The 25,519-nt window shown below is 49.6% G+C and overlaps 1 protein-coding gene across 1 annotated transcript in view; it reads left to right on the top strand.

Annotated features, from left to right (window-relative positions):
- Positions 1–301: 301 nt before the first annotated feature.
- Positions 302–25,519, top strand: part of LOC136293054 (RNA-binding protein 44-like) — a 29,401-nt gene continuing 4,183 nt past the window's right edge. Inside the window, exons 1-15 of the mRNA XM_066189310.1 lie at positions 302–365; positions 484–560; positions 1,469–2,306; positions 2,437–2,486; positions 3,060–3,236; positions 3,614–3,788; positions 3,881–3,906; positions 4,841–4,913; positions 5,221–5,311; positions 5,682–5,813; positions 6,413–6,486; positions 7,312–7,457; positions 7,584–7,722; positions 9,635–9,824; positions 21,292–21,430. Coding sequence (XP_066045407.1) covers positions 1,557–2,306; positions 2,437–2,486; positions 3,060–3,236; positions 3,614–3,788; positions 3,881–3,906; positions 4,841–4,913; positions 5,221–5,311; positions 5,682–5,813; positions 6,413–6,486; positions 7,312–7,457; positions 7,584–7,722; positions 9,635–9,824; positions 21,292–21,430 — 2,162 coding nt within the window. The 5' untranslated portion in view covers positions 302–365; positions 484–560; positions 1,469–1,556. The remainder of the gene's footprint in view (positions 366–483; positions 561–1,468; positions 2,307–2,436; positions 2,487–3,059; positions 3,237–3,613; positions 3,789–3,880; positions 3,907–4,840; positions 4,914–5,220; positions 5,312–5,681; positions 5,814–6,412; positions 6,487–7,311; positions 7,458–7,583; positions 7,723–9,634; positions 9,825–21,291; positions 21,431–25,519) is intronic.

Consider the following 25,519-nt stretch of genomic DNA (forward strand, 5'->3'; position numbering starts at 1 on the left):
GGGACACGGCGGTACCGACTCTGGAGGGACATGGCGGTACCGACTGGGAGGGGACGCGGCGGCTCCGCCTCCGAGGGGAGGGGGCGGAGGTGCACGCGGCGGGAGCGGGCTCGGCGCCGGCCAATCAGGCCTCGGAGCGCTGCGCGCGTGTGGCGGGGCGGCGGGGCGGCGAGGCGCGGGCGGGAGCGGCCCGGCGGCGGAACCGCGCCTCAGCCCGCCCCGGAGCCGCGGTGAGGTGCCGTTCCCCCACCTGAGGGTCCCCCCCGGGCTAGCGGGAGCACCGGGCTGCCCTCAGGGCTCCCCCGCCCTCAGCCAGCACTGCGGCGGGGACGGGCTCGGCTGTTTGGTTGCGTCGCTACCGGCGGGTAGGAGGGTTATTGTACCTTATCGGGGGCGTGGAGGTGTCTTGATTCTTGTTCTCAAGGGGAGAGTGAGGGGGAAAAGTCGCTCCTCTGCGATAATAATGTTGTGATTTCTCTACAGGCATCTGGGATGCGCTTTGGCAGCGCTCGGCTTTTTAATTCCACGGAGTTGCTCAAAGCTTCGCTTAGGGGGTGAAGGTAAAGTTAATGTAGTAAAAAAGGACAACGTTTTTGAGGCCAAAATAACTGTAGAAGTATATAATTAAGCCATGGAAGTGTTCAAGACCAGGTTGGATGGGGCTTGGAGCAACCTGAGATAGTGGAAGGCTTGAACATTTGAATATTAATCCTCAGTGTAGTCCCCCAGGGAAGGGCTGTCAGAGACAGTGACTGAAATTGGGAGGTGTCATTTAAGTAGTTTGGAAAGCAGACATAATTGAGAAATATGGCAGATGTTTTTATTTATGCCTTTCTTTGTTAGAAGCTTCTGAGGGAAGGCAGAGAAGAACTGACAATATTCCTGTGAAACAAGCTTCACAAAGAGCACCTTCCATCCCTATGCGCTTTCTCTCTGCTTTTTGTTGGTGTTTGTTACAAAACTGGGTTTGCTGCAGGCTCAGAGCCGGTGTTTTGCCTTAGTCTGGTGAATTGTGCAGCTTCCTTCTATTGCTAAATTACCTTCCTGTGTTCCTTTGTAACTTTCTGGTTGTAAAGATTCTCAGGTTTTCCTACAGTTTTGTCCCTGGTAAAAGTTTCTTCTTGCTTCCCCATAATTAAGAGGAATATGCTTAAATTTCCCCCTTGTCCAACAGCCAAGGGGTTTTTCGTTTTTGGGAGGCACAGAGCTCAAAGCTCACCTCTTCCTTAATAAAAGTAACCTTTATTTGAGCCCTCTGTGTACTGTGTGATGTAAACAGCTCACTGCGTGTCAACAGGGATTCCACCAGTTCAGTAATGAGCTCTTGGGATTTCTTTAGGAACATGCTGTAGAATTCCGACCTGCTCTAGTAGCAGGCAGGAGGTGAAAACGGGATGGTTAATGGAATGTATTTTTTGTCCTTTCATGTACCATGGCGCATCACGAACTTCCCTTCATTTTTATGAAGGCAGGAAGAGCCAAACCAGTGACTTCGAGAGGTTGCAGTGGCAGTGAGTTGTGTGGATTCCTGAGGAGGAGGAGAGCGAGTTGGTGCCATGGAAGTGGAAAAGAGCAGCAGAAGGAGCTGCTACACTCAGACCTGTTTCAGTGAAGATTTAGGTGAAGACTCGCAGCTGGAGTATCTCAGTGCTCACGAGGAGTATGAGGAGGATAAAAACAACTTGAGTGAGTTTTCCGAGCAGGGGGAGGCTGGAGAGGTGAAGGACGTGCCACTGATTGGTGACAAGGTGCCACCCCAGGTCAGGGCAGGGGAAGAAGAGTCTGGAAAGAGCGAAAGACCCACCCATAGCCTGGCAGTGGAGCCAGACATTCCTTTCCTGCCACGCAGGGAAACGGCCCAGCTCTGCAGGCACGCAGAACCCTCTGATTTCAGCAGCTGTGAAAACTCTGCGGTGAGCACGCATGCTGCCAGCAGCACTGCAGAGGATGGTGAAACACAGTTCTCAGGCCCTGAAGTCCTCCCTAGCAAGAATCCTGCTGCTGGCGTGGAAGCTGCAGATAAATCCTGTGGTGGGAGCCCCGGTGCTGTGAAGTGGGAGGGCGGCGAAGCCCCGAGGAGCGTTCCCGGTGTCTCTGTGCCTGTGCAGGCTGTGGATGCTGGCTCTGATTCCAGAGCTGGCTTCCCAGCGAGCAGGAGCAGCAGTGCCCAGGCCTCTCTCTGCTCCAGAGCAGTGAACACTGAGGTAACCATGATGAACAAAACTCAACTCGTGGCCTGGTTGGGTCAAACCTCCGTGGATGCTGCTTCCGACACGGAATGGTACTTCAGAGCTCAGAGCTCACAGGTAATGGACACAAAACAAGAAGGGCCAGCAAGCCAGTTTGATGGATAGAACTTTTTAATTTTAACTTGTCTGCATGGATGTTAATCTGTGACTTTTTACTTTTTTTTTTTTTTTTTTTTTGGAAAAGCAGGAATCAAAAGATCACCTGTGTATCTGTGACGGGAAGACAGGCACTGACAGGTGGGTCAGGAGTTGTTCTTGGTTTTAGAATTTGACATTCTGGATAAGAGGTTTTTTCATAATTGAAAAATTCCTTATTGAAAAATTTCATTATTGAAAGGTTGTCTGTGCCTTGGCAAAGCTGATGGTATTAAAAGCTTGCTGGGCAGCAGTTTCTGCTGCAGGGACCTGGACAGTAAGAAGAGGGAGCCGAAGACTTCCTGAAGTCTTCAGAGATAAAGCAGCCTTGTTTTGCAGTTGCAGACCTCCAGAGATCCATTCCAAGCTAAACTATTCCATGGTTGTGGAAATGAAGTGCATTTCCGGATCCACAACATTGCTAAGTTTCTTTTTGTTCTTAAGACTCCACTTTTTGGATAGAAATTCCGGTGGTGCTTGTGCAGTTCCCACCTCGCTGAGAAAACTGACTGTAATGCTACTGTAAATCATTATTGTGGGCTAAACAAGATTTTCCTTATGTCAGAGACAGCTTCTGGCAAGCTCCTTGCTTCAAAATAAAACACCACGAACGTAAACAAAATCTTGAAGCCCTAGAATAAACATTCTGTAATTGATATTATTATTATTTTAAAGGCCAGAACACCCCAACAAGCAAACTGGGCAGAATCCTGCATCAGGCTGCTGTCAGAACATCCTGCAGAGAGCGACTGAAGCAGAGCTGCAGCTCCTGGCCATCCACTATGACCTGTGCTACCAGCACTGCTTCAAGGTTTACGAGCTGGCTTTGGAGGAAAACACCTATTTTGGGAGGCAAGTGCTTTAATGTCCTTTAAAACAAAATGGATAACTGGTTACCAGGCAAAAGTTGTTAAATGGTACTGGTAGATTCTACCCATAGCTTCTAGGAGTGCTTACAATTAGTGGTGTTGTCCAGAGGACCCCCAAGTCTTATTTCCAGCCTTTATATTTTTTTGGTGGCATTCATAGTCCCAAAATCCTGGTGGGTTTGTTTGGTTTTTTTTTCTGGGGAGTAAAACCCAAGTGATGCACAATACAGTTGCTAATTCATGTCCTGGTATAATGTAGAGGAATCTTTAAACCCAGTAAAATGTTTGGGGCATTTCCAGAAGCTGTAAAATCAATGAAATGTCTAAGTTGATGTTGCTTTCTTACCCATATTTTAATAGATGTGAGGAAAAGGCTGAGTTACGTTCATCTCTCATGTTGGTTTTGGATGAGCTGGCCAGTAATTACAACAATATGAAAATGGAAATAAGCATGGGCATACCTTTAAATGAACTTCCACCACTGTCAGTTGAGCTGAAGCTTTCCCCAATCTCTTCCTTTTACACCCCCTCCAAGGTAATTTCTTAACTGTTTTATGTTTGTAATACAATTTTGTTTTATAATTAAGATAACTATAGATATGTCTTTTTCTTTTTTTGTTTTGACAGTTTTTCAGAAAGAGTCTTTACTCAGAGTAAGTAGTTTTCATTTGTTGTTTTACTTACTAAATTAAATGAGAAATGAGTTTATAAGATGTTAAACCTGTAATTTTTGTATTTCAGGATGCACCTTGTTGTTTCAGGCTGTTTAGTTGAAAGATTAACATTGTCCTGTGGTACAGTTATTTTATTTTAAGGGCATTTTTCCTCTGTAGTGTTCTAGCATGCAAACTAGGGAGTATCTTTACTATCTTCATAGTAAAAGTTTTCAATTTACAGGTCATTTTCCTGGTTCCCTGCTTTCACTACTTAAAATATTTGTCTCCAGTTATAATGGCATCTGTCTTAAAAACCAAGGAACAACAACAACAACAACAACAACAACAACAACAACAAAAAAAAAAAAAAAAAAAAAAAAAAAAAACACCAAAAAATCCCACACCACAAAAACCCAAAAAGACTTTGCTGCCAGCAGAGATAATAATCAGCTTGTAGATAATATTAAGAGAGAATATGAAGCTGTTTTGCTAAGATTATAACTCAGATCTGAAGAATGATAGAAAAAGAACTTCATATTTCAGCCAGGTACATGGCAGGACATGTTCAGGAACCCCGTCCAGTGACTTTCTGTAAGTGGAGGTGAAAACAAATTTGGCACTAAGTTTTTACTGAATTGGGTAAACTGCCAGAGACTCTTTGAAATTTCCTCTAAAGCATGAGTTGAAGTTAATCAAGAAAAAGTGAAGGCAACTATTTTGTTTTGTAAATAAGTCATGAAAGTTACACAGGTGTTTCAAGTTGTAAGGAATAAGTCTGAACATCACACGGAAAACTAGTGAGATACAATGAAAAAAGGCAAGGTTTATTAAGTATGTTTATTTTCCTGTGAGCTTCTGGAACTTTTTAAATTTCTGTAGAACTTAAAATTGTTGTCCCGTATTTTGTATGAAATTCTTGGATGTGTTTTAGTCGTCTTTCAGGTGGAGGGAAAGCTGACTCTGAAGAACCAAAACGTCAAGAAAAGGGGATTTCTGTCAATGTGGTAGGGAATTCTTCACTCCTGGGTTTTTGGAGATGGTAATGTTGAGAAGTATTTTCTCCTTTTAGGTACCTGCAAATGTGATCAGAGTCTTCAGGGCTCTCAGCCTGGGATCCTCTGCCACTAACTGCAAAGGCAGCTCACATCTTCACAAATTTTAATTGCCCTTTCAAAATAAAATAACTTGGGGGTTCTTGAGGATGATCAGCAGGTTAAATTTTTTAAATTCACCCGATTCGTGGGCTGATATTTTGAAAAATAACTTAAGATCGGGTGGGAGTGCTGTGACGTAACTGAACTGTGTTTGCAGGACCAGTCCCAGTCTGATGGTGATCAGCCAGGTGACTCTGCCTCCCCTGAGACATGGGAAGAACAACCCAAAGATCAGGCTCTGGAACGTGGTGAGTGATCTGCTCCTAGTGAAAACAACCCTCTGTTTGTGAGCTAAGTTTTCAGGGGAGGAAAGAAACCCTGTGTAAAACATATATATGGTGAAACAGCTGCCCTTTCTGTGGTGGAATGTTTATATATCAGCTGTCAAAATTTATTGATAAGTAATAATAGCTCTGTGCTATTACTTTCATCTTCAAAAAAATTTCTACTTGAATTCGAATTCCCAACTAGTAATGTCACCTCTTTGAAATGTAGTACCAAGTAGCTGAAACCCTCTTCAGCGCAGAAATTTACGACACTCATTTAGGTAGCATACTGTGGTTCGAATTTTAACGCTTGAATTTTATCCCAACTTGAATTTTATTTTCAACTGCCAAGGCTGTGTGAAAAATGAGGAAGGGAGTGAGTATTGGTTTGATGCTAAGGAAGACTCGTCAGTGGCAGATATTTCAGTAATGTGCAAAGAAACGAAAAAGCAGCAAGGAAAACAAGACTCGGTTGGCTCAAGAGGTAAAGTCATTTGCTTTAAGCTGATAAACCAAATAATGGTGTTTATTACTGGAGTGCTGTGTTCCTTTCCCAAGCATAAGTAAACTTGGAAAAAATGCCAGCTGGGTTTTCAGATTTATTTTCTCATTCACTAGCAGTGAATCCTTGTACTCAGCTGTTTTCATCCATCCATGTTTTTCCTTGAAAATTTCACCTACAGTGCTTGAACTCAAATTAGTAAAATGCCCAGCCAATCACATAGATGGAAGTCTCCCATTTCTTCTCCTCGTTCTTTTTGTGCTTATTTCCCATGCTGGACTCTTGAGAGTGAGATGCAAACGGTTTGTGTTTGGCTGGCTGTACCAGCCTTCAGCACTTGGTACTGTTCCTTCAGAGCTGTGTTTCCCCTGCCTCTTAAAATCTCAGGAAACACTCAGGGAAAAGATGTTCCACAAACAGAACTGCTGTGCTTCTCGGGAAGCACTCATTTTCTGTTAGAAGGTTCTCTTCTTTGCCTTAGTTTCTTCTAAGGTTTCTTCTCTAGGCTTTCCAAAATCTACAGAGAAGATGTCAGCTCAAGAACAGTTGGTAACTCTTTGCTTTCTTATATTTATTGTTAGAAGTGAAGACAGTGAGGAGTGGGAATGAACATTCTTCTGCTCATGTTGGTGGCCCAAAACCCTCAGTGCCTGAGGTAGGTCTGTTCTTAATTTGTAGAAGGAATTTGTTGCCTCTTTAAGGCTTCTTTCATTTTCCACATTTACTACCAAGTGCCCTGATCTGAAATCACCTACTCAAGAGTTTGCACATTCTTTGCTTGGAGATAATCAAAAGGGAAGTAATTATTACTAACACTCCTTTGTGTGGCAGACTAAGTGCTGTAAATCTCCTTGTCTTGTAACATTTAATAGATAGAAAATTAGGAGAGGAAAATATGTTACACGTTGGTAATAAATTTCTGGCGTGTGGCAGAAGAGTGAAAGCACCATTCTTTTGCCCCTGCATCAAACTATGACACTCCAGCTGTTTTTTCTTAATCCTAGGACAGTTTGGAATTTACCCACTTGCACTGGATTTTTCATCTTGTAACACCTATTTTTTTTAATGTAAATGTCATGTGGTTTTATACAGGAAAGACTTTGGGGTAACAGATGGGAAAGAAACTCTTGGATTTTCTAGCATAAATCTAAGAAACCTCTGTATACAGAGTGTTTTGTATTGGCTCAGCTTGGTCCTTGGAGAGTGAAGTGCAAATCAGTAATTGCTGGTGGCTGCTCTTATAAACCACACAGATTTGTCATCTTTGGGGATTTCCCTTTAAACATGCTGGTCCTTTGGGAAATGGTAATTGGATCTAATTTAAACTAGCGGGAATAAGATGAGCTTTGAGGTGCCTTCCAACCCTTAACCATTCTGTGAGTCCAGGATTTCACATTGATTACTAGGAAAGAGGTGGTGTATTACCTGTGCCTGAGCTTAACCCATGCTTTTATTTTTTTTTATTTTGATGCAACTCTAGGATGCTGGGGAAAATTCCCTGCAGAAGACATCCACTTGCTCCTCTGTTAACCCGTCTGGTATCTTTGTTTCTCCTTACGCCCTGAACTTGAGCAGCTTTACCAAGTTAATAAAGAGACTTCAAGAAAGGCATCCAGAGTTTAGCAAGTGAGATATTTGGTCTCTTTTCAGATTTTCTGATTTGTGATGGAGCCAACAACATGCACAGTAACTTAATTGCTAAATGTGTGGCACAAACTGTGACGTTCACAGTTATTTCTGTAATTCCCACAGACAGGAAATTGTGAAGGCTGTGCAGGAGCTGAGGAAAGTCAACAAAGGTGTCCTGAGTGGCTTGGCCATCAGTTCCATTGAGGAGAAGACCTCTGCCATTCTGAGGAGATCAGTGCGCTGCTCTCAGCAGGAGAAGCCCTGAAGAAGGTCAATGAATATTCCAGCCTACAGGGGAATAAACTCACGGGACTTTGTGGAGCTCTGCAGCCTGACTAGATTAATTTAGCCTGAAGCCCTGCGGGAGGTACCAGGGTGAATCCTCTGGGGCAGTGGTTGGTAAGGACCGGGAGCTTTGTATAAAACTCGGTGCCCTGGTGGTTAATTACTGAGCTGCCGCTCTGCTGAGCTCTGTGGAGGGCACTGTCACACGTCTTTGGTACAAAGCTGACACCTAATGGCCAGGCTCCGTGCAGCCTCTCGTACAGAAATCCCAGCCCCGACTCAGTTCTGGATCAAAACACTAATGATGATTTCTCTCTGGGGCCAGTTCCGGGCTGCGGACCTGACAGAACCAGGTTGTGTCTTGTAGTTTCCTCACCCTGATCCCTTTGCACCATCTTGTGGCACTGTGGGAAGCTGCAGCAAGCTGGACGTGCTGAAACCACAGCCCAGGACTCCAGGGATGTGTCCCATCCATCCTTGTTTTGCTCTCTTACTCAGCTTTAGCTAAATCAAGCTCCTCTTGCTTTAGGTACCTCCCAGCAGTGCCACTACCAGGTTTCCTGCAAAAAGGAAAAGTCTTTGTGTTAATCTCTTGTCTGACTTTCACAGGACTCCAGATAGGGACAGAAACTCGTCCCCAAAAAATTGAAATCTTATGCTTGGAAGCATTTTTAGTCAGGAAGGTTTTAACAGCCTCGAAATGCGTTGTGCTTTCCTTGTGGAGTGATTATTTGGTTTTCCAGTGGTGCGCGGGCTCTGCAGTCCTAATTGTTCCTATTGCAGTAGTTTTTTTCCTGTTGTTTTGCGTGGGAGATGACAACTTACAATCATTTCTGTTTTTATCATGAGGGAGGTGTGAAATGGCCAAGTCATTAGTAAATAAGGGGGAGAAAAAGAATCCCCATTTTCCATAGTAAGGAACAAGTATGTAAGACATTTAAGAGAAGGTGATTCTGCCTCAAAGCTCACCTGTACTCAGTCTCTTTGTTGCGCTGTTCCAGATCCTGCTGCAATTGCTGCTGGAAAGAGCAGCCTTGTTTACTGTCAATAAAGGTTAAAAGTTGTTCTTCAGAAACGTTGGGCCAATGCTGTGCTCTTTCCAGACCTTTTCTGCTCCCTCTGCCCGTGGCAGAGCCATGGCTTTGTGCTGTGCCCTTGGTCCCGGTGCTGCAGGTAAGGCGTCAGTTCTGGTGTCTCCTGGTCTGTCAGCACGGAAGCAGTCCCAGACTTTGCTCTTCCACATCATTCGCAGCAGCTGTTCCTTCTTCTGTTCCCAGACCTTGGTTCTGTAATTAAGCAGGTGGCAATAGTTCAGGAGGAGCTGGCTTTCTGGTTGTGAGCTGTTCTGTTCCTCTTGGGAAAGAAGTGTGCGCGATGTGAAAGGCTCGAGTTAGTACACTGGTGTTCCTTCACATTCCCTTTTTTATTGATCTTCTCCCCTTGAAAGGGAGAGCTGACTTGAAGCGTGAGAGAAGCGATTTGCGGGGCAGTGACCTCGCCGCAGGCAGAGTCCTCCCCTGCTCCCAAGGGCGTATCCTGATCCGGAGCCCCTGGAGAGCCCAGGCAGGCTCTGCTGCTCGGGCACAGCTCGGGAGCGAGCTGCAGGTGGAGCTGTAGGAGCTCGGGAACGACGCTACACTCGAATAAAAAATAAAGAGGAAACCACAAAACATTCATCCTTAAAACCGCGTTCCATCTGTACGTTCAGCACCAGAAGGGGGAAAGGCAGGGGTTTTTTAGCTAGGGAGAAATCCCCTCCGCGGGAGGTGGAAGCGGCGTTAAGGAAAGCTTTCCTTCGGAACTGTCTGCTCCTTTTGCCGCGGCTCTGGGCTGCGGGGGAACGGGGCGATAAGGAGAGCCCGGACTCCATCCCGTTGCCCCCACGGGAGCGCTTCTCCCTCCTCTCTCCCGCGCTGCCGCCGGGAGAGCGGGGCAGGAGCCGGGCGGGGCCGCGCCCGCCCCGGGCCCGCCCCTCCGGCAGCGCCGCGGGCGCGGAGCCCGCCCGGCGCCGGGAGCGGAGCCGCTCCTGCCGCGGGGCCATGGCCCTGCTCCCGCGGCGCTTCCTCTGCTTCGTCCTGGGTAAGTGCGGCCGCCGCGACACAACTTCCCCGCAGCCGCTTCCCCTCGGCTGGGCGCGGGCGTGCAGCCCCGGCCGCCTCCCCCGCGGTGTCACCGCTCTTCCCGGAGCCCGGCGAGGCTCCGGCCCGGCTGCGCTGGCGACGCAGCAGTAGGGAATCAAAAGGGGAAATGATTCCAGGGCGCTGGGACACGGTAAAGCATCGCGTTTGATCTCAGGAGCAGTGAGGTGGTGATGCTGCGGGACGCAGCCTGCTTCGTGGGGGATTCCCTGCTTGGTGGGTGCGATGGACCGAGGCGAGTTCTGCCTCCTGTCCGTGCCTTTCGTTGCGAGTGTTTAATTACTGCCTTTGGAGTCTGCCTGCCCGTTCCTGAGCCGCAGGGAAGACGAGGCAGCCAGAAATGCCCTTCAGGGAGCGGAGGTTGGATGTTCTGGGGTTTTTACCGGGCGATGGGGTTAGAAATGCCAGCGTTGTGTGGTTTGTTTCCATGGGGTGCAGCGTGCCTCGGTTTCTTTGCTGCTCCTGGCATTTCAGTGCAACAGGTAGAGATTTGTGCCGTGTTTGTCACCTGTGTGGTAGCCACAGCAAAAGCTCTAAGGGATGTTGGTGCTGTATAAAAGTGTGTTTATTTAAGGTACTCCAAAGGGAAACCGCACACCCTCATCCTAACGCTGAACTTCCACAAAATCAAAGCAGTCCTTGAGGCAGCACGAATTTCTCCTTCTTTCCCTTCCTTCCCCTGTGCTGGTTTTCTCCCCCAAGCCCTGGTGAATAATGCATTGAGCCGTGCTGCACATAATGTGCTTATCTGTTCCATGTAATTAACTATTTACTACTCCTCAGCTGTGCAGGGGCAGGAGCAGCCTGTGCCCTTGGACGAGGCGCATTCCCTGCTGGGTTGCAGGGAAAGGCTGCACGTTCCTGGCTGCAGAACCCTGTGCAGGGAGCACTGACTCCTGCTAGCTAGGATTTCTCTCTGCGCTGCTTTGCCAGCCGCTGTCTCCTTTCCCTCTCCCTTCTTTTGGCCGGGGAGCTGTAACTTTTAAAAGTATTCCGGGCTGTTCCTTTCCATCTCCAGCGGGCTCGGAAGCAGCAGGATGCTGCCTCCTGTGTGAACCAGGTTCCCCATGGCAGCTGATCTTGGCGCTGTGGATGTGTTTTTCACTGCACTCTCCTCTTGGGAGTTGTTGTTGTGGGGTTTTTGGGGGTTTTTTTTTAGCACATTAAATGAAAAAAAACCCACCCTTTTTACACCTTTCTGCTTTTACAGCCCTGCACACAGCCAGGGCTGCACTGGAATTGCAAGTGGCAACTTTTTATTTTCTTTTCTTTTCTTTTTTTTTTTCAAAAAAGGGAAAGGTCTGAAAGAAAAGAACTTTCTCTTAAAGCTCATGCTTTAAGTAGCTTGACCACTGGCTGCAGTCTTTAAAAAGCAGTGGCGGTCAGGGAATCAGCCATCCTAAAAACCCCAGTCTCATTCAGCAGCCAGGGATCCAGCTGCACCCCAAGGTAACCACTTCCACTAAGGTAAAATGAGGCTTTTTCTGGGCTTTGCCTGCAGCTTCCTGCAGAGGCTGCTCAGGGAGGAGGGGATGAGCCAGGCTCTTGCTGTTACTGGGGCAGTGATGATTGGCACCACACAGCTCTGTGCTGTATTTTGGTGTTTAAGGGCAGTGCTGCGCTGCTTGGAGTTCTTTTGGGTGTAGATAACTGATGCTGTGAGAGGTAAGAGGCAATTTCAAATAAGGTTGGTAAAACAATAACATCTTCTTGATTCCCTGCATCTTCTGTCTATGCTGTGCAGCACTGTGTTTGCATAGTCTACAGAAAATGATGCTTTCTTAAAAACAAAACTCCTGGGCATTGTTTATGACCTCTCCTGGAAACGAGGAATTAAAGTCCTTTGTGTCTTCTCCCAGCCCAAAGCACACTCGGTCATGCCCACCACCGATTTCAGTTTGAGTGCCTCTTTTTATAAAGAGCTAAAGCTCCCTTTAAAGTCGAGTTTAAGGCTGCTGCCTCTCTGGGAAAATCTTCCTCCTTTTTTAGAGAGTGTCCTGTTAGAAATCCCTGACAATAAAGTAAAACATTCCTCCTCCCTTTCAGAGCATCCATCTCTGACACGGAGAGGACTCAAAACTTCCCGTGCATCAGAAGAAAAGCGCGTGGAGAGGGACAACAAAATTGCCTCCATCCTCTAATTTCTTATTCTGCTCCCATGTGTGCCAGTTGTTTTCCTACAGAAACCAGTGGCACATGGACTGGGTGGGCTGGCTGAAGGCTGTGTGATCTGCTCACGAAGCCTCTTGGCTTTGAGAAATAGGATAGCATTTATTAACTCTGAAACGATGCTGAATTTAAGAGCCGTGAAGCACCGGTGCTGTAACCTCCCATTCGTGCTGACCCGGGAGGCTGCAATTAATGAAAATACAAATGCCATGACCTGGGTGGAATGAAATGAGAGACCTCATAATGGCCAAAGATGGGGTTGGCATGTTTCACCTTCCCTCGGGGCTGGAAATCGACAGTGGTGTTATGGCAGAGTCCAGGGAGGTCTTGGAAAGCCGTGGGCGGGGATCTGGAGTTACTGCTCTGCTCTGGGAAGTTTGTTCTGCCTCCCTGACTGGATGCAGAGTCTGGCTCTGTCATTTTTGAGGGGAGGTTTGGGCCCCAAAACTGTGGCTGTGGTCAGAGCCCTTCCCAGCACAGACCGTGCACCAAGCCAGGGCCGAAAACAGCGCTGGGTCGGAGGGAGCGGGGCATTAAAAGCGCAGTAGAGGGGAAATGCAGCGTTACAGCTCACTCAGATAGCTAAATGCCTTTTTCTCCTCTAAAATACAGCCGGGGTTGGGGTTTGCCAGGTCAGTTCCTGCTGTGGGAGGGTGATTAGCAGGGAATCTTGGTCCCTGTCTGCTGCCATTATGCTGCCTACAGAGCTGGCTGCTTTTAATCATCAAATCCACTAATGAAGCTGCTCCACGATTTCAGTCCTTTGTCTCTGTGCTTCTACACCATGAGCTTTTGGGGATCTGAAAACACATCCTGACACCTCAGGCAAGCACCCCAGTGGGGAGGCAGGCAGCAGCCTGGGTGAAAACCCCCTGATTTCAGCCAAGGGGGATCCCCCCCTGGACTCCCCTGTATCCTTTAGGTAACATCAGCTGGGAAAGCAGCAGCGCTGTGTGTGGGTGAGATGCAGAGAGGTGCAAAATCTCTGTGTGCTCTTCAGCTGGAAGGGAGGAAAACCACACGGAGAAGTCTCTGTTGAGAAGAAAAATAAATGATTCTGGTGATTCCCGGGCTGCTCACGTGGCTCAGCAGCAGATTTTAGTCTGGGAACTCTGTGTTGAAAGTATTTAGTGAAGCTGCTGTTGTGTGCAGCCTGTGATGGGTGCACCAACGTGACGGTGAGGTTATTTTTGTTTTCTCCCTGACAAATTTTTATATTTATTCCTTATGTGCTTCTTCATGGGAAACCTGTTAGATTGCCCAGGCAGTGTTTTTTTTTTTTTCTCTTGAAGGTAATTCAGTAAAATGTTTGCTAGTCCCGTGTAGCAGAAAATCTGTGTTTAACACATGTTGGAACCTGAACCAGCAGGATCACAGTGTGTTGTCTCCAAACCAATGCCAGGCACTTTTAACCTTGGTGTTGCTTTTCTCCGTTCTTATTTTAGCCTCAATCAACTGAAATAGCCAAAGGAAAAAATAATCCTGGGGGTGAAAGGAGAGTACATTTGCCTTTAGCACACTCCTGAGATCTGGAGTGAGGCGGCTGCTCCTTTCTCCCTGGCTTTGTGCAACGGGACCAGCCTGGCTTTGGGACTGAACCGACATCTGTGGCATCCAGTGCTTTGTTGATGTTTTAAAAATAACTCTAAACCCAGCTCTAATGTTGGATTAAGGTGTTGGGATGGCAGTGTTGGACACCACAATCCTCCCCGGGAAGGCAGGAGGGATGTGGCTGGTTCCTTTCAGCCCCTGGATTCGGGGTGCACAGAATCCAGTGGAGGTCCCTCCTTTCTTCCACCCTGCTCTTGTGAGCAGGGATTTGATGGTGGCCACGGCCAGGGATGATTTAATTCAGGATGGGCGAGGTCAGGGCTGTACAGACATTGCCAGTGCCTGTCTAAAGCCTGTGGTTCTCCTCCATTAATTCAATCAAGAACTATTTTCCAAAAGACCCCGCTATTCGTCAAGGATATAATTATCTTCATGGCTAACAGCTTATGGCATATTTTTCCCTCCCCTGATGTGCAGTCAGCCAGCAGTTGGATTTCAGCTTTTGATTCCCCTTCTCCTTCCTCTCTTCTCAGCTGGTTTTGATTTTATTTTAGCTAATGAGTGAATTTTGGTGGGTAAATGAAAGTAGTATTTGTCATTCTGTCCTCTGCAGAATCAAGTCTAGGGACATGTAAGAGAAGTCCCATTCCTGGAAATGTGCTTGGCAGCCTCTGATGGATAACAAGGCCATGCGGTAACTTGTGCTAAGACAGGTGGGAAATGGAGGCAAGGAGAGAAAGACCCTCATCCGATTCCTTGGAGCAGCCCATTTCAGTGTATTTAGTAGTTGATATTATTGAACAGCAAAAAGCCAACCCCTTGTGACCCAGCTAGGCAGGACTGCCCTGCACTGGGCTACACAGTACAAACCTTTACTTTGCGTTTTCATTTTAATCCCATATTCTGCGTCTTACAGGAGCTGTTACGTGAGATCTTGTTTGGATTGGAATGGTGTTAAATTATCTTTCCTTTGGGGATGGATTGGCTGTTGTAGGTGCTTCACGAAATACTGGAATGCTTGAAAGAGGAATAACACATTGCAGTGGTACCTCTGAGCCCTCAAAAGCCCCCAGACAGGCTTTGCTTTCAGGCAGCTGGCTCCTACTTCACCTTCCAACTAATAATTCCCTGGCAGTTATTTTTAGGCAGCTTATTTTGTGCCCTCTTATAATGCTTGGAGTAGCTATAGGATGGCAACAAAAACTCAAGTGTCCCCAGCCCAGCAAAAAGTAAATGCCTACAAATCATCCAAGTACCAGCTTGAGGGATAAATCACTTCCTTCCTTTGCAGGCACAACGGGATGCCAAATTTAAAACCTGGGAGATCTCTCTGGGTTTCATGATGATGTTCAGCTGTATGCAAAATACCTCATTAATGCTGGCTGGGAAAAAAGAAGCAGCTTTCTCTTTATTTTGCTTAGTGTAATAAAATGAAGGGAATAACTATTCCAGGAGCAGGGATGAAGTCCCCCTTTGCTGCACTGAGTTGATAAATCAGATGAAAGGCCTTTAGGTTGTGAGTGCACTTCCCCTCAATATGAAAAGTGGTTTGTGGGATGGGCCCCAGAGGGCTCTTAGGGCCCACCACATCTTGTGCTGCATTCCCCAAGAGCTGGAAACCTTTGGGCCCTTTGGAAGCTTTCCACACAGCCAGGTCCCTAGCAGGGTCTGTCCCCAGCTTGGCTGAGCAGGGAGTGACTTTCCCTGATGCCTGTGGATCCAGTGTCCACTGTCCCCCAGGCCAGCAGGATGTACCTCCCACCATGGGCTGTATCCTAACCTTGCCTCTTTTCATTTCAAGTTTTTCCCCTCATCTCTCAGCTTGAGTGACTTCTCCCCCATCCCAGTTTCCCTGAGTCCTCTTGTGGCTCTGTGGTAGTGAAGCTGTTGGACAGGCAGGATATGGGATGAGCTTTCCATCTGCAGAGCTCCCGGGGGAGCTCCAGCAGGGCTCTGTCCCCGTGTCCGTGCCATGCTTGGACTGCTCTGTTCAAGCAGGAGCTGTGTGGTTTCCTTCTGCTGCTCCATCTGCAGCCCCCTGGAGCAGAGGGCAGGCAGGGACAGGGGGATCCTCCTTCCCTTCTCCCAAGTGAGCCTTGGCAGCCTGTCCAGGACATCCTGGGATCAGCCTTCCTGGTGCCTGGAGATGGGCAGATCTCCCCCCACCTCCCAGCATCTGCTCTGCCTCCAAAATCCTCACCCTGCCACGATTTGTGTTGGAAAATCCCCGCTCCCTGTCAGGAAGTAAAAACCCCCAAATCCCATGAATTCCCTTTTAATTTACATCCCGAGTGTCTGTGTTAGGAGAGAGTCCTGCAGGTTAAAGGACAGTGCCATGACAGTGGCAGGGGAGGCAGAAGAAGGTCTGGAGACCCGAGGATGCTCCTGAAGGTCCGTGAGCAGATTAGGGATGGGAAGATACCTGCAGGGCTCGGACCCCTTCACCCATCTCCATTCCCAAGCTGCTGCACAGCCCCTGGCGCCACTGCTGGATCCCAGCCCCTGTCCTGAGCCAGCCAGGCAGGGAGAGACTTGAAAAATCCATTCCCTGTGCAAATCCCGGACGGAAATAGCCCTGCCGGGGCTCGGAGGATTCGGCTGACTGCGGGGGCACAGCCCAGGCTGTCAGCAAGGGGAGCTGGGGGCAGATGTCCCTGAGGAAGGCACAGTGCTGGGTCAGCCACCCTGCCGTCCCCAGCCCCAACACCGGCAGTTTTCTGGCCAGAAAGAGCGTTCCAGCTGAACACCAGCTTCGTTTTTTCCTGGTGAACCAAGGGCTGTTTGCAAGCTCTGAAGCCTCTGCTGAGCTGGTGGCTGCCCAGAAGCAGCCCCAGTGGAAGGTGTTTTTTAAACAGAGGGTACCAGACCCTTCCCAGGCTTCTGCAGATGCCGGAAGGGCCAATTTTTCCATTTTTGTGGCTGCAGACTGGGACGTTGTTCACGCTCATCTTCTGCCTCCTGCCCCATGTCCTCTCGCCACCCTCCTGTGAGTGTTTTATTCTGCAGCCAAGTCCAGACCACGAGGCTTGTTCCCAATAAAACAGCAAAACCACCACCTTGAAGAGGGGAGGAAAACAGCCTGTTTCCATCCGGGGCTTGTTGAGAGCACTAATCGTTTCACAGGGGAGGTCTGAGAATCTGGGAGAAGCCGGGGGGAAGATCGTGGGGTGTTTGTTCTCAGAGCCCAGAGCTTTGCTGGTGCCACGTGTGCCAGTGCCAGCCCTGCTGTGGGTGTCACTGGGCAATTATCTGCCATCTTTGGGGCTCAGCTTTTGGATTGATATCTGCCTGTTTCCTGCTCTTTGCTATGAAGCCCTAAACTGTTTCGCCCCAAAAATCCTGACAGTCCAGCAGGATGGTCTGGTGAATTCTTGGCATGTGTCGTCAAACAGTTTTGTCGTTCACCCAGCACCACCAGGAGTGCTTGCAGAAATGCCTGGGAAATGGGAATATCCCATGCTGTGCCAGTCTGAAATTCCCAAATCTCTTCTCAGGCTCCATGGTCCTCCCTGCCTCTGCTTCCCTGTGGGGTTGGTTGCACACCCCAGCAAGACAAGCCCAAGAATTCCGGGAATTCCTGCACCACTGAGGAGGAAAAGGCCAGAGAGCAAGGAACTGTGCAGAGGGGTACTGATGTGAAGTGCAGGATGTTTCCTGCAGAGCTTTCTCAGGGACTTCTCAGGGAAGTCTTCTCCCTTTGCTCAGGGACTTGTGCTGGTGAACCATCCCTGTGACGAATGTGTGGGCTCTCAGAGGGGTGGTGTCCTCAAAGCTGTTTCTGGAGGGGTGGCCCCGAGCTCTTGGTCCAGGCTCCAGCTCTGAGAAGTGCAGTGTAGGAGAAGTCCAGTTGTCTTCCCTCTTCCTGAAATGTTTGTAACAATTGGGGACCAACACTGCTTTTCTGCTGAAATAAGTGCGTGACAGGCTTTTTGCAGCTAACCCTCAGTAAGCTGAGTCCTGGTGGCTGCTTGCTGGGACCCTGCAGGACATCAATCCCAGGGCAATCATGAGGATCTGGGATGCCTGCAAAAGCCATCCCTCCAATCACCTCCTCACCACTGCTCTCCAGGTGTTTCCTGTGAGGAGGCAAACCAGGGGTCCTTAATATTGCATCTTTTAACAGGCAATCAGGGATTCTCGCAGCAGGGAAGGTTGTTCATGAACAATTCCCGTGATAGGAGAAGAGGGAATGGCTTCCCACTGCCAGAGGGCAGGGTTAGATGGGATATTGGGAAGGAATTCTTCCCTGTGAGAGGGAATGAGGCCCTGGCACAGGGTGCCCAGAGAAGCCGTGGCTGCCCCTGGATCCCTGGAATTGTCCCAGGCCAGGCTGGATGGGGCTTGGAGCAGCCTGGGATAGTGGAAGGTGTCCCTGTCCATGGCTGGGGCTGGCACTGGATAAACTTGAAGGCCCTTTCTGACTCAAACCATTCCAGGATTCTCTGTGTCCATGTGGCACCTAAAGAGCAAGCTGGGCTTTGGAGGTTCTGTATGGCTCCAGCGGGATGCTCCCAGAGGAGCACTGCATTCCTGCGGCTCTCAACACCATTTTTCCTGAGGGAATGGCAGCGACAGGGGCCCATGAGAGGGGAGCTCTTTGGAGGCAGCTCAGCCTTGGTGCAGTTGAATTTTGGAGCTCCGTTATTCAGCAGCTCCTTGCAGCCTTCACAGATGGATGCTGCTGAGTACAGAGCCGTGACTACTCTGGAACTCAGTTATTTACAGCTCACTGCAGCTGACTTACACCATCTCCATCAGCAGGGCAGAAGGAAAACCTTCTGGAATGAGAGCTAGGATATATGAAAATCCCTCCCTGCTTTTTTTTCCTCCTTTTGTTACAAACCCTGAGCCTGTCCCAGTCTGAAGTGGGGTTGGGGGAAATCTGTGAAGCAGCAGGGATCTGTGGGGTGAGGTGGGGGCCATGTGAGAACGTGGCAGGAGCTTCTCACTTCGACCTTGAATTGCGCAATTACAGCTGAAGTCAGTTCTCCTGGTCAGCTGGAAACAAAAGAGCTTTTTTGCCCGGCCGTGCCCAGCTCCGTCCTAGCAGCACTGACACAACGGGCCCTGATGGGCCTTGCTGCTCTGGGGTGTGAAACAAAAGAGCCCTTCACCGTGTCCTTGGAAAACTTCACTGGCTGATGGCTCTGCTTTCCCCAGTCCCTGGGGCAAAGGGATTCGCAATGCCCCAGGTGAAGGTGTGGGAGAGGCATCTTCCAGGAGCAGGTCCTGGTGGGGCAAAGCTCCTGAGGAGCTGCCAGGGGGGACAGCAAGGTGCTCACCTGCCTCTGAAAGACCTCCAGAGCTGCGTCTCCTGAGCTGCTGTCATTGGCAAGTGCTTAAAGCTCCCCAGGGTTCTGTTTTCACTTGGTTTGGGTTGGTGTTTCAACAGCTGGGCTGATTTTCGTGCTGGCTACCAGCTATCTGTGGCTCGATGCTACTTGCAGCCAGGTTGTGGTTGCTTCCTCCCCGTCGTTTACTCAGTGTTTCTCCTCTCTCCAGTCAAGGTTAAGGTGTTTTCCTGCAGGTTCGTGCTGCGCAAGCAGCTGTGTGGTCATCAGGAAGCATTTGGGCATCCCTAAGGATAGTTGTGGTGCAGCTTGTCTCTGGGCTCATCCCAGATGAGAGTGGGGAGGAGCAAAGCCAGGCAAAATGCAGCTCGGCCGTGCTTGTTTAACTTTGCTTCTCTCCCCGCTTGTACTGCATCACTGCTGAATTTCCTCAAGTGGCTTCGTCTTCCTCAATTTCTCTGTGCTTTGCGTGTCTCACTCATTCCTTCCTGGCTCCGTTTCTTCCTGTGCTCCTCAATCCCCTTGGCTGCTCACCCATCTGCTTTTTAATCCGTTCTCCTCCCCTGCTCTCCCTTGTCCTTTTGCTGTGCTCTCCTGCTCTGCACCTGACACATTCCCCAGCAGCATTCTCTGTGCAAGCTGCTTGTCCAGACCAGTGATGGCTGTGATATTTACAGGGCACTTGTCCTTCACAGTCCAGTGCACGGACGTCACCGCGGGGTGACCCCGGGGTGGCTCCTGAGCCTCCCTTGGTCGCTGCTGCTCACTCAGCCGTGTCACTCCTTCACTTGACTCATCCAGATTGGAAGGGATGGGAAGGGGAGAAAAGCCTCCTGGCCATCAGTCATCCTTGAGCCTGCCTGGACTGAGGTTTGCAACCTGTAAATCATTCACATTGACCTCACGTAAAATTACTGCACCTTTCCTTCCTCTTCTTCATCTTCTGCTGCTGCTTCTGCTGCTGGCTTTTGCTTCTTCTGCTGTTTCTTCTGCTTCTGCTGCTGCTTGTGCTTCTTGTTCTTTACTTCTGCTTCTGCTGCTGCTTCTGCTGCTGCTTGTGCTTCTTGTTCTTCTGCTTCTGCTGCTGCTTTTGCTTCTTTTCCTTTACTTCTGCTTCTTCCACTTCTGCTGCTGCTGCTGCTTCTTTTTCTGCTGCTTCTTCTCTTGGTGCTTTCCTTGAGCATGTCAAACCCTCCCATCTGGGAGCAGGGCTTATCCCTGGCTGAGGTTGTGCCCCTGGCTGGTATCAGCTAGGCAGAGCTGATTTTGGTAAACTCAGTCTTATTATTGCAACAGTGAGGGTTTTAATGCTCTTCAATTTCTCTTGGCCCAGTAACTCCCATGGTTTTATCTCAAGTGAGGCCAAAGTGACTTCTGCTGTCAGAGGCAGCATGGGAACCCTGAACCCATCCAGGAGCATCAGCCAAGGCTCTGGGGGCCCTTCCACCCAAATTCCCACCAGGTCCTGACTTCCCACCCATTGCCGTAGGATGCTGGTACCTAAGTGCTCCGAAGATTTTGGAGGCTGCAGAGGGATGGTGTCCCATGGTGATGCCCCTTGGCCACTAAATAAGCAGCTCAGTTCTGTTGTGTTAAAAAAATCAGATAAAAATAAAGCACAGAGTTATTCACACGTAGCAAAAAATAGATCTGGTATGTGGTGCCTGCCTGCTATGCACTCCAGGAGCTGCAAAGGCACTGGCTGGCACTTTGGGACCAAGGGAGAGCTATTATTTATAGCCAGGCTCACTAAATCATTCCCCCAAAGGATTTTTTTCCCCCTTCCCTTTGTAGCATCACTGTCCTTTCCCTTTCTCCTCACCAGGAACATTGCACCGATGGTGCGTGAGGCTGTAAGCAGCACCTTATTCTTCCCTGTTCTTAAAGCAGTTGCAGGGACACGTTCCCAGGAGGGAATTCAATCAGCACTGTGCAGCCAGGGATGGATTTGATGGATTTCCCTGTGTTTGTCCCTGTGCTCCATCAGAGGTGGATATTTGTTCCCAAGTGTGGCACTGTGCAGGTCGTTTTTCAGGGCCCAGCAGAAGGGTTCTCTTACTTCCCAGCTTCCCCCACACCGTTAGTTGTTTTTTAAGCCCAGACCCTGGACATTAGGAGTCCAAAGGCATTTCAGGCGATCAGCCGAGAATAAATCCACATCCTTACTAATTCATGAGCTACCCAGCATGTCCTGAATACCTGATTCATCAGCCCTGGCACCTGGGGGGAGGGCGCAGCATCCCAACAGTGCGAGGAGGGAGATGAACCTGAGGGAAGGAGGCTTTGAAGGGCTGGGGTTGCTCTGGGCTCAGCTGCGCCTGGGCAGGGGCGCGAGGCTGGGGGGACGCAGGGGCCGCGACCCCCAGCAGGGCCTGACAGCCCTGGCCTGTCTTGCAGCCCAGCACTTCATCGCGGCCACGGCGTGCCAGGAGGCCGACTACGGCTGGATGATCCGGCACTACTGCCTGCAGCAGTTCCAGCGCAGCATGGAGGGCATCGGCCAGCGCCTCTGGTGCGACTGGGACCAGACCGTGGGGTGAGTCGGCTCCCTCTGCTCCTCCCTCTGCTCCCGCTCCCCTCGGGGATTTTGGGCTGGAGAGGTGTCAGCGCTGGGGTTTATTTCATGGGGGGGAGGGGAAACGTCCCGATTTCGCTCTGCTTGGCTGCTGATGCTGCCCTGGTTCTGTCCCTGCTGGGACATAAGGGGTTTCTCCAGCCTGCTCGCATGTGGACGGTGAAGCAGGGCGTGTCGTCTGCCTGGGCTCTGGTGAGGTTTTTGGCACTGTCTTCTGTGTGTGCTGGATGGGATGGGTTGGGAAGTGCCAGAACAGCCAGGCCCGGAGGGTCCATTGGCCAAACACTGGTTGCAGCACCTAGGGGTGAACCACAGGGGTCAGCCCTGTCCTTAACCTCCTCATTAGCTCCTCAGCAAGCTGGGAACCTCCTGAAGGTCAGCAAGGGAAAGGGCAAAGTCCTGCACCCCAGCAGGAACAGCCCCAGGCACCAGGATGTGCTGGGGCTGCCCAGAGAGAAACCAGAAAGGGACCTGGGGGTTCTGGTGGGCACCAGGATGAACATGAGCCAGGAAAGTGGGAAAACACGGGCAGGTCCCCTCTGGACACCAGGAAGTGTATTTTCACGTGGCCAAACACTGGCACAGATCTCCCAGGGAGGATGTGGAGTCTCCATCCTTGGAGATATTAAAAAAAACAGCTGAACGTGGTCATCAGCAAGCAGCTGTAGGTGGCCCTGCTTGGGCAGGGGCGTTTGGATAAGGTGAAGTGGATCTCTAGAGGTCATCTCCAGCCTGAGCCATTGTGGGATTAAAGGAGTTTTCAAGGAGCCCAGCCTAAGCAGGGTTTGGAAGTCAGGGTGGTAGTCATGCTCCACCACACAGCAGTGGAGCTCCAGTAGGAGAGGACCATGGCCCTGCTGTGTGCTGGAAATGGATGGGTTAATGAAGAGGCGGATCACGGGGGCTGCTGATGCCTCACAGCTTGATGGACATATTTTCCGTGAGATTTTTCTTTTTTTTCTCAGCACTCTGGTTCTCCAGACTCTTCAGAACACCCTGACTCAGCGTGAAAACCCCGTAACCCGCCGAGATGTCCTCAAACCCTCACTGTGAGAAAACCCCAAACTGTCCCACCAGAGCTGCTGGCTCAGCCTCTTCTTCCAGAAGTTGTGTGTTGATTTTTCCAAGCAACTAGAGGGAGAGGCTGGAATGGTATGGCAGTGGCAGCCGCCTGCTAAGCCTCCTGTTTGTAATCAGTGTCAGGGAGTCAGCTGTGATTTACGACTTGGGAGCAGGGGAGATGCAGCCTTGCCTCCCTGGTGGAATGCTTGGGAGCATCTCTGGGGGATAAAAGAGGGTGCAAAGGGAGCCCTGCTCAATGCAACCCCATCAGGGACACCAGGGGTGTCACCTATGGGAAATAGGCTGCTCGGCAGGGGTTTGTTGGATTTTTTTGGGAGGCATTTCCTTTGGGTTTGGTTTTATTTTTATCACAAACAGTGCTTTCTTTGGATTAGCTCTTTCCTATTTATAAGCAGCAGAGCTGAATCTTTTGGTACCACCGTGGTGTAAACCTACTGAGATTGAAGTTGAAAGGCTGGTGTGAGGGCTTGGGAGAATAAGCTCCCTCTTTCCCCCTTCAGCTGACTTTCCATGTTGTGCCTTTCCCTGGGAAAATGAAACAGCAAAGCAAAACTTTGCTTATGTGACACCAGTGGGGATGGGGGTCAGCTGGAAACAGGGAGCAGATGGTGCTGTGTGCCATGAGTGTTTTGCACAAAAATTGAGAGGTTTTGTGAGATTTTTGTGATTTCCTGATTCACGGCCCTTTCTTCTGTGTGAAATTAAAACCTGCAAACGTACGTCTATCCATCTTTTGGTTGAAGGTTGGACTCGGAGATCTTGGAGGTCTTTTCCAACCTCAATGATTCGATGATTCTGTTCTGTGGTTCTGAACATACTGTTGGGTTTTCCTTCCCCTTGATCCGTGGCAGAATCGAGGGGAAGAGACCTGAAAGACTGTGGGAGGTTTCTGGTTTTGAGAAGCCTCATCTGGTGCTCAGAAATGCTCAGAGCTGCTGATGTTGTTCCAGCCCTCAACATCTTGTTCTTTATCTCTCATGTCCTGTTTGTCTCCTAAATAGCTTCAGCTGAACTCGTTACCCTCGAGGCACTTGGGGGAAAGGTTGATAAGCTCACAGGGTTTAATTTGATTGCCTGAGTCCATCTGCTCCTGCAAACACATGGCTCAGGGTTATTTGAGAGATGACATTCCTCTGATCCTCTTGTGCCCTCAGGACACTGGAAAAATTGGGTAGAAATAGTTCAGTTACTGCAGTAAATCACCTGCGAGGATATGGGGTTTGGGTGGGCTCAACAACCTTGCCCCCTGGATGTGTGTGGGAATCACCATCCTGTTTTGGGGGGAAGGGAAGATGTCCCAGCAGGAGCGGGTGGCATCACTGGCTGGTCACCCCTCTGGCTCTAGGGGAAGGATTTTGTCTTCCATCAGGTATGAGACAAAGAAATGGAAATGAAGCCCCTGCCTAGAGGCTGTTCTCTCTAGATCTTCCCCCAAACCAAGGCATTTCCATGCGTGAAGCCTGTCTGAAACAAGGAGAACTGTTGAGAGGTTTTGCCTCTGGGCCACCAGCAGCACCACGGCGTTTGGAGCTCTGATTCCCTGCGCGCAGCATTTAGCAGGGAAATGCCCCTAAGCTCGATCATTTCCTGCTCAGTTGAGGATGGCACGATGGGAACATCTGGATTAATGAATTGTCTCAGCAGAGTCTGTAATCGTGGACCACTGCTCCTATTTACAGGCAGCAGATGCTGCTCCCATCTCAGAGGCATCAGCTGAGCTCTGGCACCACTGCTCCTGCTGTTCTGACGTAACCAAGGGGTCTCTCTGGAGCAGGAGTGTTGGGTGAGCTTGGGCTGGGCCGCGTGGACCAGCACCAACTCTCTGGGAAGGTTTGTCCAACCCTCTTGAGCTCTGCTGGCTTTTCTTAGCGCTGCTTATTTAAGGAAAATGGGTGGATTTTGATACGCGAGTTTTTCTCATGGACTGAGGGAACTTTGGCTGCCCTGGGATTCAAAAGCCAGACCGGGGCTGCAGCTTGGGATCTTGGGTGTCGAGGGCTCCTGCACTCAGTGGTGGTGGCCAGGAGCTCAGCTGTGCCCGATGAATGATCCCAAAGATCAGCTCGGCTATTTTGATTCCAGCTCCAGCTTCATCAGCGTGGTGGCTGAGCCAGGGGGATTAGCTGTGGTCTCCCTGAGGCAGCTATTTCAGGGATGTGGAGGGGCTGGGCTGCCACTGCCCCCCCATGAGTGCGTCAGCAGGAGCTGATGACTTGGGGATATTTTTCCCGCTGGGTTTTGGCTGGAGGGCCGTGCCCAGGGAATGCATTTGCAGGAGGGGGATGCTCACGGTGCCACAGCTGCGGGTGTCACTCCAGCCCAGCCAGGCATCTTCATCCCAAATATATCCACCCTGTGGCATTCCTGAAAATCTCCGTGGAATGCTTTGCCCCTGGCCGCGGGCGTCCTGTGGGAAGGAGCTCACCAGGGGGATCGCGCTGCTCTGACAGCTGCAGCCGTGGATGGAGCTGCTCTCCCAGCTGTCAGCACACTCACACTCTGTCTTCAGGTTATTTATCCATTATTTACAGAAAACAGATCGATCCATTCTCTTATTATCTCATTATCTACTTATTTATCTTCAGCTTGCCAGGTCCCTTCTGGATACCCCTTTAGCCTGGCTCCAGGCTCACCCTGCAGCCTTGCAGAGGAGGAAATCAATGTTTTCTTTTAATTTGCAAAGCAAAAGCAAAGCATTGTAGTGTTTTCTCTTTTTTTGTGGGTTTGTTTTTGTTTTTGTTTTTTTGTTTTTGTTTTGTTTTTTTTTTTTTTTTTGGTGTGGGTTTGTTTGTTTGTTTGTTTTGGGGGGGGGTGTGTTTTTTTTTTTTCCTTCTGAAGCAAGGAATTCAGGGAGGATAGGAAATACCGGGATACTAGAGGTGAAAGAGAGCTGTCAATCCTGTGAACCCCAGCCCGAGTGCAACATCCAAGTGCTGTCAAGGAATAAAACGCCAGAGGCAATTCCAG

This window comes from Chamaea fasciata, unplaced genomic scaffold (assembly GCF_029207755.1).
Source record: "Chamaea fasciata isolate MVZ Bird 193981 ecotype frontalis unplaced genomic scaffold, bChaFas1.0.hap1 SCAF_8, whole genome shotgun sequence".
NCBI classification, from domain to species: Eukaryota; Metazoa; Chordata; class Aves; order Passeriformes; family Sylviidae; genus Chamaea; species Chamaea fasciata.